Source organism: Odocoileus virginianus, chromosome 32, assembly GCF_023699985.2.
Source record: "Odocoileus virginianus isolate 20LAN1187 ecotype Illinois chromosome 32, Ovbor_1.2, whole genome shotgun sequence".
In the NCBI taxonomy this organism is placed as follows: domain Eukaryota; kingdom Metazoa; phylum Chordata; class Mammalia; order Artiodactyla; family Cervidae; genus Odocoileus; species Odocoileus virginianus.
This window is the reverse complement of record NC_069705.1, coordinates 17,281,900-17,298,061: the sequence shown is the minus strand read 5'-3', so window position 1 is coordinate 17,298,061 and position 16,162 is coordinate 17,281,900. Positions and strand designations below refer to the sequence as shown.

The 16,162-nt window shown below is 39.9% G+C and overlaps 2 protein-coding genes across 10 annotated transcripts in view; one reads left to right on the top strand and one right to left on the bottom strand.

Moving 5' to 3' along the window:
* Positions 1-319, bottom strand: part of PURG (purine rich element binding protein G) — a 50,516-nt gene extending 50,197 nt beyond the window's left edge. For all 3 annotated transcript variants that reach the window (XR_011485116.1, XM_070459936.1, XM_070459935.1), the window contains exon 1: positions 68-319. The gene's annotated coding sequence lies outside the window, so the exon portion shown is untranslated. The remainder of the gene's footprint in view (positions 1-67) is intronic.
* A 92-nt stretch (positions 320-411) lies between these two features.
* The window catches only part of WRN (WRN RecQ like helicase), a 116,671-nt gene continuing 100,920 nt past the window's right edge, over positions 412-16,162 (top strand). For 4 of the 7 annotated variants that reach the window (XM_070459932.1, XM_070459928.1, XM_070459927.1 and 1 more), the window contains exon 1: positions 412-534. In XM_070459932.1, coding sequence (XP_070316033.1) covers positions 517-534 — 18 coding nt within the window. In that variant the 5' untranslated portion in view covers positions 412-516. Of the gene's footprint in view, positions 564-746; positions 953-16,162 lie in introns of those variants that run through there. The other 3 variants (XM_070459930.1, XM_070459929.1, XM_070459931.1) reach the window with 2 other exon arrangements.

Here is a 16,162-nt window from a genome sequence, read left to right as displayed (position 1 = left end):
GCTCTGCGCCGGGCCGCCCGCCTCGGGCTCGGCAGCCCCCGGGTCCCCCCAGTCAGCAGACACTCACATCAGCACTACCATCATCGCCGCCACCGGTGCCCTTCACGACCGCCGCCGCCGCCGCCGCCGCCAGTTCTCGGCCCCTCTATGGCAGCCGCCGCCCCCTGCCTGCTCCCCCGCCGCCGCCGCCGCCGCCGCCGCCGCTGCTCGCACCGCCCCGCGCCGGAGCAGCCGGGCAGGGGCATCGCCCGCGGCGCCCACCGCCGCCGCCGCCGCCCCTCCAGCGGCCGCTGCGGGGGCCGCCGCCGCTCTCCGGGCACCGGCCCGACGCCCGCCGCGGAGGAGGGGAGGGGGCGGGGAGGGAGGCGGCGGGAGGCGGGCAGTGGACCCCGCCTCCTCCAGCACAGCCCGCTGAAGCGAAGATCGGGTCTCGGGCTCTCCTCTGTGGCCCGCCCTGACGGAAGCCCAGCGCGTGGGACTGGGGCGTGAGCGTGAGGTGACCGGACAGGTGTGAAGATGGAGACGAGGACCTGGGTGAGGCGAGGCTGTTCTGACTTCTCCAGGTACCGCGGAGACGTTAGGACTCGGGCGGCCCACCGGCGCCCGCGCGGAGACTACACTTCCCGTAGCGCTTAGCGGCGGCGAGACCCCCTCCGCGCATGCGCGCCGCGTAGCCAGATGGGCTGGGGTGGGTGGGGCTGCAGCTCGGCGCTCCGAGAGCGGAGTACTCGGGGGCGTGGCGGAGCCCGGAGGGAGGGGTGGGGAAGGTCCGTGTCCCAGGAGTGACACGTATTGTGTGCGCAGCGATTCGCCTGCGTGGGCTCCGCAGCGCGGGAATGAGTTCTGTGGAATCGGTATCGAACTCGGATGTCTGGTTCAAGGCCGTGGTGTTGGGTCGCTGCACAAGTCACCCAGCTGATAGACAAGTCGCGTTGAATTGGCTCATCTCAGGGTAACGTGTCCTTACCCCCAACCTTGCTTCAGGATGTAGGCCTCGGGGTATCTTTCTAACCTTCTCCGACCTGGAGGTGCTCAGTCCCGCAGAGTAGGTCTCTGGGCTTTGGGTGGGAGGTTCTTTAGGGATGGACATCTTCGTTCTCCTTTTCCACCTCCCTTTTGTGTAAAGTAACAAATCATGTTGGATTTTTGAATTCAGAATACTCAGTCTTTAATTTTTGTTGTTGTTGTTTGTTTTTTTCCTGGTTAAAATTGAGTTGTTTTTTAGTTATGTGTCAGTGTGTAAATATTCTCCCTACAGAAGAGGATATTAACATCCTTAAGATGCTAATTTAGTAGTGTTTTAAGAGTACTTGGCATGTTAATTTTTAGGGAGTTGAAATCTATGGCTCGGGCAGTTAGATTTTCATGCTATTAAACAGTGATCTCCCTTTGTTAATTCCGCAAATGTTTACCGAGCGCCGCTCTAGGTCAGTCAGTGAACAAAACAAACACAAATCGCTCTGTTTTGGGAAGTTTGCATTTTGGAGAGAGATAGGCTGTAAGTCAAATGCCTGGTATGTCAGAAGGTGAAAATTCCATGGAGAATAATAAAGGAAAGAGAGATGAGGAGTGTGGGTGAGGGTAGGAAACTGAAATTTTACAGTAAGGTGGTCAGGCAAGGGCCTGGCTGAGAATGTAATTTTTTTGAATTAGTGTTTATTGGAGTATAGGTGCTTTGCAATGTTGTGTTAGTTTCTACTGTAAGGCAAAGTGAACCAGCTGTATGTATACATAGATCCTCTCTTTTTGGACTTCCCGTTTAGGTCACCACAGGTCACTGAGTCGTTTTGTGCTGTATAGTAGGTTCTCATTAGTTATCTATTTTATACATAGTATCAGTAGTGTATTTGTGTTAATCCCAGTCTCCCAATTAATCCCCCCTTCTCCCCATCTTAGTGTCCATAGGTTTGTTCTCTGTGTTATGTTTCTGTTTTGCAAATAAGATCATCTATGCCATTTTTCTAGATTCTGCATAGATGCATAAAATATATGATATTTGTTTTTCTCTTTCTGACTTACTTCACTCCTTGTTAGTGTTAGTTGCTCAGTCGTGTCTGACTCTTTGCAACCCCGTGGACTGTGGCCTGCCAGGCCCCTCTGTCCGTGGGATTCTCCAGGCAAGAATTCTGGAGTGGGTAGCCATTCCCTTCTCCAGGGGATCTTCCTCACCCAGGGATCAAACCCGGTCTCCTGCATTGCAGGATGATTCTTTATCCTCTTTGCCACCTGGGTAATTTTTGAGTAAAGAGCTGAAGGAAGTGAGAGAGCTAGTTTTGTGGCTCTCTGAGGTAAAAGAAAGTGCAAAGGCCCTGAGGGAGCCTGCTTGGTGTATTTGAAGAGCAGGGCTTTCCTGGAGGCTCAGACGGTAAAGCGTCTGCCTGCAATGTGGGAGACTTGGGTTTGATCCCTGGGTCGGAAAGATCCCCTGGAGAAGGAAATGGCAACCCACTCCAGTATTCTTGCCTGGAAAATCCCATGGGCTGAGGAGTCTGGTGGGCTACAGTCCATGGGGTCACAGAGAATCGGACATGACTAAGTGACTTCACTTTTTCACTACAAGGCCAGTAAGTTAGCAGAGAGTGAGATGGAGAAGAATTGTAGGTGATAAAGTTGGACAGAAAAGAGTGTGGGACAGATTGTATAGGACCTGGTAGGCAATTTTGAAAATTTGGGTTTTCATTCTGAGGGAGATGGGAGGTTACTGGAGAGTTTTGTCAGGGAAACACCATGAGCCGAATGATCTTAAAAAAACTGTGGTAAAATATATATAACAAAGTTTACCAGTTTAGCTATTTTTCACATGTATGATTCAGTGACATTAATTACACTATTACACAACCATCACTGTTATTTCTAAAAACTTCTTCATCAATCCAAACAAGCTCTGTAACTGGTTAATTAAGCAACAACTTCCCATTACCCTTCTGTCCAGCCCCAGGTTACCTCTGATATGCTCGCTCTCTATGAATTTGCTTATTCTAGATACTATATACAAGTGGAATCATATTTGTTTTTTTGCATCTGAACTTATTTGACTTGTCATAATGTTCTCAAGATTTATCCACGTCGTACCATGTATTAGAACTTAATTTCTTTTTATGGCTGAATATGTTTCTGTTGTGTGTACATACTATATTTTGTTTATCCATTCATCTGTTGACAGACAGTTGGGTTTCCCCCCTTTTGGTTGTTGTGAATAATGGTGCACTGAACATTGGCTTCCAAGGATCTACTTGAGTCCCTGTTTCCAGTTCCTCTTTCTTTTGGGTCTGTACCTAGGAGTGGACTTGCTGGATTGTATGATAATTATGTGTTTAGCTTTTTGAGGAACTGTTTTCCACAGTGGCGGAACCATTTTACCTATGCATTTTTTTGGGGGGGGGGCGGAACGGGGCTATGCTGGGTGACTCGGGAGATCTTAGTTCCCTGACCAGGGATTGATTCCGGGCCACAGCAGTTAAAGTGATGAGTCCTAATCACTGGACTGCCAGGGAACTCTCAATTCCATATGAATTTGAGGATTAGCTTTTCCATTTCTGCAAAAAAAAGGCCTTTGGAATTTTGATAGAGATTGTGTTGAATCTGTAGGTAGCTTGGGGTTGTATGACCTCTTAATAGTATTAAGTCTTTCCGTGAACACAGGTGGTGTTCCATTTGTTGTGGTGGAACTTGTCTTCTTTGTGAATGAAGTGTCTTCTTTAATTGGCAGCAATGAAGGAGTCTTTTGGGTCTAGAAAAGAGAACAACAGTCTCAAAGGCCCCTTGCTGAATCATCTAACTTCGGAGAAAACAAAACAGAACTTTAGTTCAGCCCTGATGCTCCAGGCCAGTTGCATCTATCTGGGACTTATCACCCCCTGTCCGGAAACCTACCACCCCCTACACCCGCCCAGAAGACTTATCACCCACTGCCCAACTACAAATGTTATCTCAACAAAAGAATACTCAAAATATCCTGCCTGATTGATATTTCCCTTATTGCTTCCACAAACCTCCTTATAAGTATGACGCCTCCCTGATCACTGTCAGCACTCAGCCTGGTCCTTAGGCTGACTGTCGCCCCTCCTTGCCTAAATAAAGGTAACCTACTTCTGTTGAGGTCATCTTTCCTTTTCTGCCTCACCTGATCTATGCCTTACAAGCAATGTTTTGTAGGTTTTGATGTACAGGTTTTTAATTTCACCTCCTGGGTATTTTATTTTTTTAGATGCTATTGTAAACAAGATTACTTTTTAAATTTCTTCTCAGATTGCTCATTGTGGTTGTCTAGAAACACAGCTGATTTTTGTGTCTTGATCATGTACCCTGTAACTTTGCTGAATTTGCTTATTAGATCTAGTAGATTTCTTGTGGTTTCTTTGGGATTTTTTTTTATAGACACAGTTACGTCATATGTGAATAGAGTTTTACTTCTTTCCAATTTATTGCCTTTTACTTCTTATTTATACCTAATTTCTCTGGGGCTAGAAATTTCAGTACTCTGTTCAATAGCTTTGGTGGAAGGAGTATCTTTGTCTTGATCTTGATTTTAGGGGAAAAGATCTTCAGACTTTTTACCATTGAGTATGATGTTAACTGCGTTTCTCATAAGTGCCCTTTGTTGTCTGGAGGAAATTCCCTTCTATCCCTAGTTTTCTGAGTTTATATCATGAAAGAGTATTTGATTTTGTCAAATGCCCATGTCAGTTGAGGTGGTCAGTTGTATTTCCTTCATTCTGTAAAAGTTACATATTACATTGATTGATTCTCTTACATTGAGCCACCTTTACATTCCTGGGATAAATCTCACTTGGTTCAGTTCAGTTCAGTTCAGTTCAGTTGCTCAGTTGTGTCTGACTCTTTGCGACCCCATGAATCGCAGCACACCAGGCCTCCCTGTCCATCACCAACTCCAGGAGTTTACTCAGACTCATGTCTATCGAGTCGATGATGCCATCCAGCCATCTCATCCTCTGTCGCCCCCTTCTGCTCCTGCCCCCAATCCCTCCCAGCATCAGGGTCTTTTCAAATGAGTCAACTCTTTGCATGAGGTGGCCAAAGTACTGGAGTTTCAGCTTCAACATCAGTCCTTCCAATGAACACCCAGGACTGATCTCCTTTAGGATGGACTGGTTGGATCTCTTTGCAGTCCAAGGGACTCTCAAGAGTCTTCTCCAACATCACAGTTCAAAAGCATCAATTTTTCGGTGCTCAGCTTTCTTCACAGTCCAACTCTCACATCCATACATGACCACTGGAAAAAACATAGCCTTGACTAGACGGACATTTGTTGGCAAAGTAATGTCTCTGCTTTTTAATATGCTGTCTAGGTTGGTCATAACTTTCCTCCCAAGGAGTAAGTGTCTTTTAATTTCACAGCTGCAATCACCATTTGCAGTGATTTTGGAGCCCCCCAAAATAAAGTCTGACACTGTTTCCACTGTTTCCCCATCTATTTGCCATGAAGTGATGGGACCAACTGAGATGCCATGATCTTACTTTTCTGAATGTTGAGCTTTAAGCCAACTTTTTCACTCTCCTCTTTCACTTTCATCAAGAGGCTTTTTAGTTCCTCTTCACTCTCTGCCATAAGGGTGGTGTCATCTGCATATCTGAGGTTATTGATATTTCTCCCGGCAATCTTGATTCTGGCTTGTGCTTCTTCCAGCCCAGCGTTTCTCATGATGTACTCTGCATATAAGTTAAATAAGCAGGGTGACAATATACAGCCTTGGTGATGGTATATAATTCTTTAAATTGAAACATTTTTTAACAGAATCACTCTGACTTCTCTTTTGAGAAGACGGTGGAGGCGGCGGAAATAAGAGGTCATGTGCTTTGAATCAGGGTTTTTCTGTGCAGGTGGTCAAAGATGAGAAACGCCTCCTTTATGTCAAGTTTCTGTATTTACATAGCTCTGTTTCTGAACATGATATATTTTGTTCCATTGATTTATATCTATTTTTATACCAATTCCACCCTATTTTAATTTCTGTTTTTCTGAACTGCTTATGTTTAATAGAGGGATTCCCTGGGGCTTCCTTTGTGGCTCAGCTGGTAAAGAATCTGCAGTATGGTAGTATGGTAGACCTGGGTTTGACACCTGGGTTGGGAAGGTCCTCTGGAGAAGGGAAAGGCTCCCCACACCAGTATTCTGGCCTGGAGAATTCCATGGACTCTACAGCCCATGGGGTCGCAAAGAGTTGGACAGTACTGAGTGACTTTCCCTTTCCCTTTCCCTGGTAGCTCAGACTGGAAAGAGTCTGCCTCCAACGTGGGAGACCCAGGTTTGATCCCTGGGTCGGGAAGATCCCCTGGAGAATGATATGGCAACCCACTCCAGTATTCTTGCCTGGAAAATCCCATGGATGGAGGAGCCTGGTGGGCTACAGTCCACAGGGTCTCAAAGAGTCGGAGACGACTGAGCGACTTCACTTTAGGAGTTCTCAAATTCTTTTTTATGTTTAATAGAGTGAATTTTTCTTTATTGGTCTTATTTTCTAAAAAAATACATTTTTTGGAATGCTCTTGACTATTTTCTTCTTTTAGTGAACTTTAAGCTTGTGTGGTTTGATGAAAAATCCTGCTGACATCTTTTCTTGTGTTGCTTCTGGAGTGTATTGATTTAATTAATTTAAAGTTTTGAGTCTTAACTGTCCAGGAATTCAGTATGTCTTCTCTAGCCCTTTTTTGATGTCTTACTAAGCTTGCCTAGTTGTCTTTAAAATGGGTCTTATGTAGTTTAAGTTTATTCCTTGGCAGATGGTCATTTTTGCTGTTTTTGAGTTTAGATATAAATTATATTTTTTAATTGATTCTTGCTCATATAATAGATAAGTCCTTTCATTTGGATATGCTTATCTTGAATCTGGTCATCTCTGGAGTATTTCAGTCTTTTAATCAAATTGATAAAATTTTATAAAATCAAATTACCTCAAAGTGATACTGGGGGACAAGTATTTTGGAGACTTTAGCTCTTTGATAGGAGTTAAGCTTACCTCTTGTGAAAACTGGTTAGTAATAGCAGTCAGGCACTACCTCCCCCCCGCCTCCCCACTTAAAATGATCATCATCAGCTTTTTTATTATCATCAGCACCATTATTTATTCTTCACTACTTCCCTCAGGGAACATAAAGGTTTAGCCTGTATCTTCCTTCACCTGCTGAGCAGTCAGCTTCTTTTAAAGGTGATTTGCTTTCTTTTTTGATAAATGTTTTATATATGGGAGGATTAAGAAAGAGGTTGGTTTTGGAATAATTTCTTCACTGGGAAATAAGTGATTAGAATAATTTCACATTATCTCCCAATAAGTGGAACCGGTGACCTTCCCTCCCTTCCATTCAGGCCTTTGCTTCTTTCTAACTCCAGAGTCTTGTCTGAATTTTATAATCTTCCACCTTTAGTCTGATAGGCTAGCTCTTCAGGGCAGGGCAGAGATTCACCCACTCTTTAGGTCTCTCTGAGGCCAAGAAGGTAGAGGTGTGGGATCTCCCTAGTATATTGTAGGAATAATAGAAGCCGTTAGAAAAAATATCAAAGGTTTGTTGCTTCTGATTTTGATCTGTAGCATGAGACATCACCTGTTGGCACATGATCTACTTTAGCTATTCATTCTTTTTTTTTTTTCAAAGGAACTTAGATCTCATCTATTTAGAATACTCCTCTGCAGAGCTGGGAACACGTGTCCAGAAGGTGCATGATTTCTTAAAGTCTAGCTCAGGATGTCACAAGGGCCTCAATCAGTATTGGCTTTGGTTTTTTCTCTCTACATTTTCAGTTTTGTTTTTAATGTCAGTGCTCATTTGTCCTGTACCTGTTGACATATTAGCTGATTTTAACATGTGCGTGACAGTAATAAAAGACTTCTGTCGTTATAAATTGTCATTTTTTAAGTAAAATTACACCTACATATTTTAAATGAGCAAAATAGATCTATAAACCTTTCTTTGAAGCAGTAAGACCCACTCTGTCTTCTGTATCATCCTTCCCCAGAGGCCACCAGGCTCAAGGCTTTGACCCGATTTACTTTGTATTTGTCTCCAAATCACATGTTCCTTAATAGTGTTTCAGTTTTAGGTATTTTCTTTTGAATTTCCATCATAGAAGGGCTTTCTTTCACCTCCCTCTCCTCTGTACACACTACCATCTCTCCAGCCTCCCAATGTTCTTTCAATTTGGTTGCATCAGTATTCATTGTTTGGTATTATAACGGTAAGGGCTTCTCACAGCTCATCACGTTGTGTACTGTGATGACTTTATGTATAAAATGTATTTTCGTGCATTTCAAATTTGTCTTTTCTGTGCAGGGCTGTGGGGACATTGATTTTGTATATTTTATTGCTAACCTGTAACCAAACCCTTCTCCCAGCTGTGTAACCTTCTCTCGGTATTCAAGCACATTGCTGCTGCTGCTGCTAAGTCGCTTCATTGTGTCCGACTCTGTGCGACCCCATAGACGGCAGCCCACCAGGCTCCGCCGTCCCTGGGATTCTCCAGGCAAGAACATGGGAGTGGGTTGCCATTTCCTTCTCCAGCTATTCATTCTTGAAATGAGGGCACCAGAGTGCGGTGGAAAGATCACTGGACTAGAAGATAACTTTTGCCTTCTGTACCATCACAGAATCGCTCGTGTTTCCTTTTACTCATTTATATAAACTTTCCCTGTCTGAAGTTCTTGGCGTTGGATAAACTTATGGTTGCTTTCAGAATTGTATATTAATTTTCTAATTTCTTTTTCACTCTGTCTCTATTTTTACCTTTTGCTATTCCTTCCACAGTTAAATTGGTCTTATTGTAAAATACTACACTTTTCTTTCTGTCTGAAAGTCCTGAATTTCAGCCCAACACAGAGGTATGCATCCTAAGGTTTAATATCACCCCCATTTATTAAGTCCTAATTTTTTGTTACATTGCTTTTTAATGTTATTTTAATTCTTATTTTGATTTAAAGAAGATATGAAGCTCTGTTTATGAAATTTTGAAACTTTTGGTACTGTATGCTTTGTGTGGCTAGTATTTTTGTATGTTTGTGTGAGGCTAGTATTTTTATCCTTATAATTTATTTTTATTTAAGATAAGGGGTTAAAGAAAAGAATTGGCCACATACTGTTATTTTCAATTATATTTGTGTGTTAGTTACAGCACAAGCACAGAAAACTTGACTTAAACAGGCTTAACAAATAAGGAAACTTATTTTTAAAATGAACCTTGAAGGCTGAGGGAGGACTAACTTGAAGACTAGTTTATCTCCTGTGTGTTGGCTTCATTCTCCAGCTAATTTCCATCACCGTGGCGAATGGGCTATCGAAGGCCCAAGGCTTCCCATACTCAAACAGGACATCTCTTGTGGTACTTTCATATAAGTGAAAAAAAAATTATTCTCAGAAGCTCCGTAAACATCTCTTGTCTGTCTTAGGTTGCAGTTTTTATTCTTAACCCAAAGCTAGGAGAATGCCTTGAGTTCAGGCCTGAGCTTCTGAATCATCACTGTGACTCGGGGAATGGGATTTATTTTAGATCAGTTGGATTTTCCATGGGAGCTGGCAGTGGAGGCAACTTCCTTAAAGCACATTAGCTTTGCAAATAACTGGTCATTATCTGAATTAAATTTACAGTACTGTGCAAAGGGTACAGGGTGGAATGGATGCTGGGTAGCCAACCATCAATGTCCTTTTGATAATGAGTCTTATAAAATTTCATCTCAGCCCATATGAAGTGACAGTGAAAAATAAAAAGGAAAAATAAGCAGCCTAAGAAAGTTTTAAATTGACTTACCTGAAAACTTTCTCTGCAGTTTTCCAGTTTATAGTGGCTGATTTTAGCTGACTGGCTATAGCTACTTACAGAACAGAGGAAATTCATTAAAAAATAATGAATTATTCAGTTGGATAATGAAATTCAGTTATAAAGCACTTCGCTGTGTCATGGACTTAGTTCAGGTCAAGTCATGTTCCTGGTATATGGGCAGTGCGGCTTCTCACGATGACACAGCATTATTCTTTTCCCCTGTTGCTAGCATTTTAATGACCTTTTTTTGTATTTATTTGGTTCTACTTATACTTTATTTCAATTAACTTTATTAACACAAATTTTAGCTTATGCTTTAAAAATATAAATTATATATTACATAATGTTTGACAGTTATGAATATTTAGTAAGATACCTATAAAGAAATAGGTCTCTCGAAAGAAAAATCCTGTTACCTTTAAAATTGCTGTGATTTACTGTAGCTGAACCAAATGCTAATGGTGGTCTTATTTAGCGTTTGTAGTTTGTTTGCCTGGGTTATTTGGAGGGAAATTACGATTCAGTAGATTAATGAAAGCCTCTTTAATTAGGGAATTTAATGAGGGCTTTGTCATGGATTCCATGGTTCTTTTTCCTCTGCCCCTTCCTATTCTTATTAATGCATTGAAAAGTAGAAAAGAATTCTCAAAAACAATACAGAAGGATACCTTATAAGTTATATCCTTTACAGTAATTACAGATTGTTCATGCTTGTGTAGAAAAATGTGTGTACATGTGTCTCTATGGGGACTTCCCAGGTGGCTCAGTGGTAAAGAATGTGCCTGCTAATGCAGGAGACGCAGGTTCATTCCCTGGGTTGGCAGTATCCTCTGGAGAAGGAAATGGCAACCAACTTCTATATTCTTGCCTGGGAAATTCCATAGACAGGAGCCTGACAGGCTATAGTCCTTGGGGTTGCAAGAATTGGACATGACTAAAACAAGTGTGTCTGTGTGTATATATATATAATTTATTATTGTTAGTCTCTCTGTCGTGTCTGACTCAAAATGTCTAACCAAAATTTGGACATTGATAACCAGAGTGAATTGCTGAATCATTTAAGCGGCTTTGGTTTTATATTATGTATAACAAGGATGACTATGTGTGTGAAGTCGCTCAGTCATGTCTGACTGTTTGCGACCCCATGGACTGCAGCCCACCAGGCTCCTCCGTCTATGGGATTTTCCAGGCAAGAATACTGGAGTGGGTTGCCATTTCCTTCTCCAGAGGATCTTCCCCACCCAGGGATTGAACCCAGGTCTCCTGCATTGTAGGCAGACGCTTTACCGTCTGAGCCTCCAAGGAAGTCAGGATGACTATACTTGTATATAAATCTTTCTGGAGAATGCTGGTTATTTTTGTAAGATTAATTTTTAAAAATGTAACTTTAGGTAAAACGGTGTGAGAAGTAGAGAAGTATTTTGAGTGGAAATCATAGTGTTGTGTGAAGAAATTTCCTTGGCCTACCTTCATGAAGATGGCTTATCTTTCACTTACCCAAGACTCTATTTAGACATTAATTTTCACACTAGACCATCAAACTAGTCCTTTTAATAATTTGACTATTGAAGCATTTGATTGATGCTGATAGTTGATGGACTGGAAGAACTGAGCTAGTGCCCTTCTCTGGATTCATCGTTTTTACTCCCAGTTTTATAGATGAGAAGGTAAATGATGGGCTGTGTGGGTGCTCCGCACGTCATTGGGAATCCATAGGGTGAAGTAATGTGCCAGGCCAGTAATGTGCCAGCAGACTCAGAAATGGGGAGAAAAGAAGACATGCTCCAGTCTTAGGATAACTCCCCTCCTACTCCTGTAATTAAGTAGGTGTCCCAGACTATCACCCTGTTTCCTGTTCTGGCATATTCCTACTGTTTCTCAACTACTCATTCTGTAGTCTAACTCCAAAAATGTACCCAAGTATTTCACTCAAAGAATGTTTTACAAAGGGATATTGACTCTTAAAATTTCTAGAGATACTCAGACCAGCTGCTGGTATTGATTTGTCTACAAGCCGAGGTTAGAATTAAGAGGCCTGCAGGAAACTGGGTCTTGGAAATTGGTATCAGACGGGAGATTGCGTAGTAACATCCATATCTTTTAAAAAATTGGAAGGTCTGGCAAAACTGGGACCATACTGATCACTGGCAAGCGTTAGCTGAAGCACTATCCTTCCAGTCTGTGCTGCAGCATAATGATATGGGTTATGGATAATGCAGGATTTTGATGGCTGCATATTTTTTATAATTTTCAAGCATAAAAACTTTTTATAAGGCAAACATTCAAAGATTTGCAGTAGGTTAAATCATATTTGAGCATTCTTTATGTAGATCATTTTATAAACTACTTGAGATCTATAACATGTATAGTTATGCACAGTAAACATGGTTGAAAAGGGCTGTGTTGTGGCTGTATCCTTCTGACTTAACTGTTAAATAATTTCCTATCTGTTAATCACTTTAATTGGGTATGTGTATGTTATTTAATCATTGGGAAACTTATATGTGTTCTTTGAATTTTCTTTCTTAATTTTCAGTTTTACTGGAAGCATAGAAAAGAGCATGATTATTAGTTAATTATTACTATTAATTGAACATATGCAGCTCAGTTGATTCAATAAAATAAGTCTTTGTAACTTCAGAAACTCATTAAAAAATATATTTGATTACCCTGAAGTGTTTTGTTTACTTTAAAATTTTTTAATTATTAAACTAAATGAAAACAAATATTTCAGTACACTTAGTTTTTGTTTAATCTCCTTAATTTAAAAATATTGTTTTTTTGGATAGGATTTGTTTAGAAATGTTCACAAGAATACAGACAGGCTAAACAACAGAAAACTTTCCCTGAGGAATTAAAGACCTGTAGTATTTTAAGTACTTTATATACAAATAGATTTAATTTCCTTAGCTACTTACTTTCCCATTTTTGATATCTAAGACTGATTAAAGCTGAAAAGTCATCCAGTTAATGAGTTGAACATAATAGTAAATATTTATTAGTCAATAATTAAGTAGTAAAGGATTATCTCAGAATTCGATTTGGTATTCCCAGAATTCTTCACTTTTCAGCCTAAATCAAATGGGGTAGGGGTGTCAGGCAGAATATTCTGATACCTTTTCATAAAACATTTATTTTATGAAACAAAAGATCTGAACTTTTGAAATTGTCTGTGAGCACAAAATAAGAACAAATTTAAGAGACTGATAAAAGAAATAATCAGATTGAACTCAAGAAGTTAGTTACAGGATTGAACAGTTAATAGAGCCCAGATTACCTCACTAGTTTGCTAAATCTACTTTTTTTCCCCCTGCCTATATGGAATAATATGTTTGGGACCAGTGAGGCAAAGGAAGTAGAAAAGTTGCCATTTTTCAGTTATTCTTTTAGAAGATATGTTGAAGATTTATGGGCTGAAGACAACACTAGAAGAAGATTAATGAAAAAAGTGTTCATTGCAGTTATGAATTCGTAAATACTGGCAGTGGTCCTCAGCAGGCTTTATAGAATCTTTGAAAAATGCCTGGAAGGACATTATTTGCTTGGCATAGAAGTTCCAAAACCAACTGGAGATGAAAAATGAAGTGAAAAATGAATATTTTGAAACACATGAGAAATTATAGAAACTGGAAATGTGGGACTGGTAACAATAGGGACGTAGAAGGGCTTTAAGTTCAACGTAAAAAACCTGATATTCCTAGTTATATGTTGTTTTATTCACAGAGAATCTCTTGTATATTAAAATTTACCTGTGGTTCTGAATTCTGCATTAAATGATGTCATAAAAATGGTGAATCTACTGAAATCCAAGTGGCTACAATGCCATCCTTTCAGCTTTAGGTGAAGAAATCCGATTAGCTATTTCATTACTGAAATAGCTTGACAGTCCAAAGGAAGATTTATAAGCTAAAGGGAAAAATTTCAAATTATTCTATGTGAATGACTCTTACTTTGCAGGTTTTTTGAAGTCTAATTATTGGCTTCAAAAAATGGTATCCTTAGCTGACATTTTGAGCACTTGAATTAACTTAATCATCACTGTAGTGATCATGTGGAAAATATATTAATGTGTAGTGACAAAATTTATGGATTCAGAGTAAAAATTCAACTTTGGCAGAGTGAAGTTAAAATAACTTTTAGAAGTGATTGTTTAATTGGTGTTATTTGAATCCTAAAGAAGGATTAATATTATTGAGAAAAGCCAGTGTGTGCCAGATACAGAACTTTAGCATTGAAATTCTTGATATAAAAATATTCATTTGTATTTGAAGCTTATTTAACATCATCAGAAGAAATGAACATATTTCTCAGTAGAGGAACAGGGAAGCATTAAAGACTCTCAGTAGGCTTGAAGTTCAATTTAAAGAGATCGAATTGTTGGAATGCTGGTTAACAGTGAAAAAGGAGCTTTCCGTATGTTGGAGCAAAGCTTCCCCTTTTGCCATTTGCTACCATTGGTGCTAACAAAGCTTGTCTATGATGGTTGCTATATGGAGTATTAAGGATATATTATTTAAAGATCTAAATCAAGAATTTTGTGTAACCATGTTAAGCATAAAACCTAATATACAGAAGTTATTTCTTCTAAATAATTTCAAGATTGTTATTTTAAAAGTTTGAAAATTTTAATTTTATAAAGGAGATAGAAGTTTCACAGTATATTCACATTCCCAGATCCCATTCCCAGCATGCCATGAAAACAGTTTCATTTTCTGAATGTGCCATGAACTTGAAAATGTCCATTTCTGGTATAGAACTTCATTTATAAGTGAATTGGACAATTGAGAGTCATCATGTATTTGAGTAAAATCAACAGATATCAAATCACTTAGCTGAATAGTTGACCCTTGATAAAAAAGAATTGTCTACGCAAAAAATAACTTAAAGAGTCCTTGTGAAAATGGATTCAGTGGATTCAATAGAAAATATATTAAAGAACTGAAAATGCTGGAAAAGGACAATTGGAAGTTAGGAAAGGAATTAAAACATTGTTTCCTAAATAAAGTACTCATTAGAATTACTGTGGTAAAACAAATGTGGCTGAAAATTAAATTGGTATTTATTGAATATGAAGAACCGATTGGGCTTAGGAAGCCTACTTGATATTTCCTGTCTTACAGGATTTAGAGGAGTTGTACTGGTGGGTTCTCTGTGCTGGTGAGCTAGAGCTTGAGATTACAACTCTGGATACCTGTGAATCAAGACACTGGCTTCTAGAACTTCATGTAAGACTTAATATAGTCTCTTGGTGCTCAGTTTGCAGCTTCCTGATGGACCCTAAGAGCTGAGGCTGCTGCTGATAAATAGAATTATATGGGTAAAGTAAAATAACATTTTACCCAGGGAATTCAGCATGAGGAACATCCAGAATAGGAAACTCCTGTTGAAACAGGTCTTTGAAATAATTAAATCATAACTTTTACTAAAGAAAGAAATTACAAGCACATTTGGGGAGGCTCAACTAGAGTGCAGAGAAACTTTCTGAAACTAACAGTCCAAATCTGAACATTGTAAAAGTTCAGTAAGGCAAATTGTAACAGGACTTTGAAAGGAAAGGGGGAATATTGAGAATGAAATTAACATCTTGGAGAACAAGTAGAAGAGATGTCTTGTAATACTGAACAAAGTTAAGGAAGTCATCATCAGGTGGGAAAAAATAGACATTAACAAGAAATTCAGGCAAGTTTTCACTGGAATGTGAATAAGTGGTATAGAAGGAAAAAAGGAATAGGTTATAGCAATTAATAACTAAACCAGTAACAAGGGTGTATTAGTTTGTTATAGCTGCTGCGATTAAGTACCACAAACTGGAAGACTCAACAGAAATGTAATATTCTGCAGTTTTGGAAGCTAGAAGTTCAAAATCACATTGTTGGCAGAGTTTCTTTTTTTCTGAGGGCTATGAGGGAAAGAAAGGTCTGCTCTGGCCTGCCTTTGTGGCTTGTAGATGACTTTTTCCATGTGTTTCTTCACATCATCTTCTGTCTATGCATGTCTTGTCTCTGTGTCCAGATTTCCCCTTTTTATAAAGACATCACTCATTTTGGATTAGGGACGGCTCTAATAACTTCATTTAAATTTGGTTACCTTTGTAATGACCCTGTCTCCAAATAAAGTGGCATTCTGAGGTACTTGGAGATTAGGACCCCAACCTGTTTTATACTGGAGAGGCATACAGTTCATCCTATAACAAGAGGAAAATTTTCTTAAGACTTGGAATCCTTTCCAAGGACTCGCTGATCCCAAGAAGAATAGAGTGGAGTGCTTTAAAATATAAAAATCCTTTAAAGTCTCTAAGGCTCCCAGATGGGAAAAATGTTACTCACAATTGAAGAAAGCAGCAGAAAAGCGATGGACTTCTTACTTGTGACATTAAACAGCAGAAGACTGTGAGAA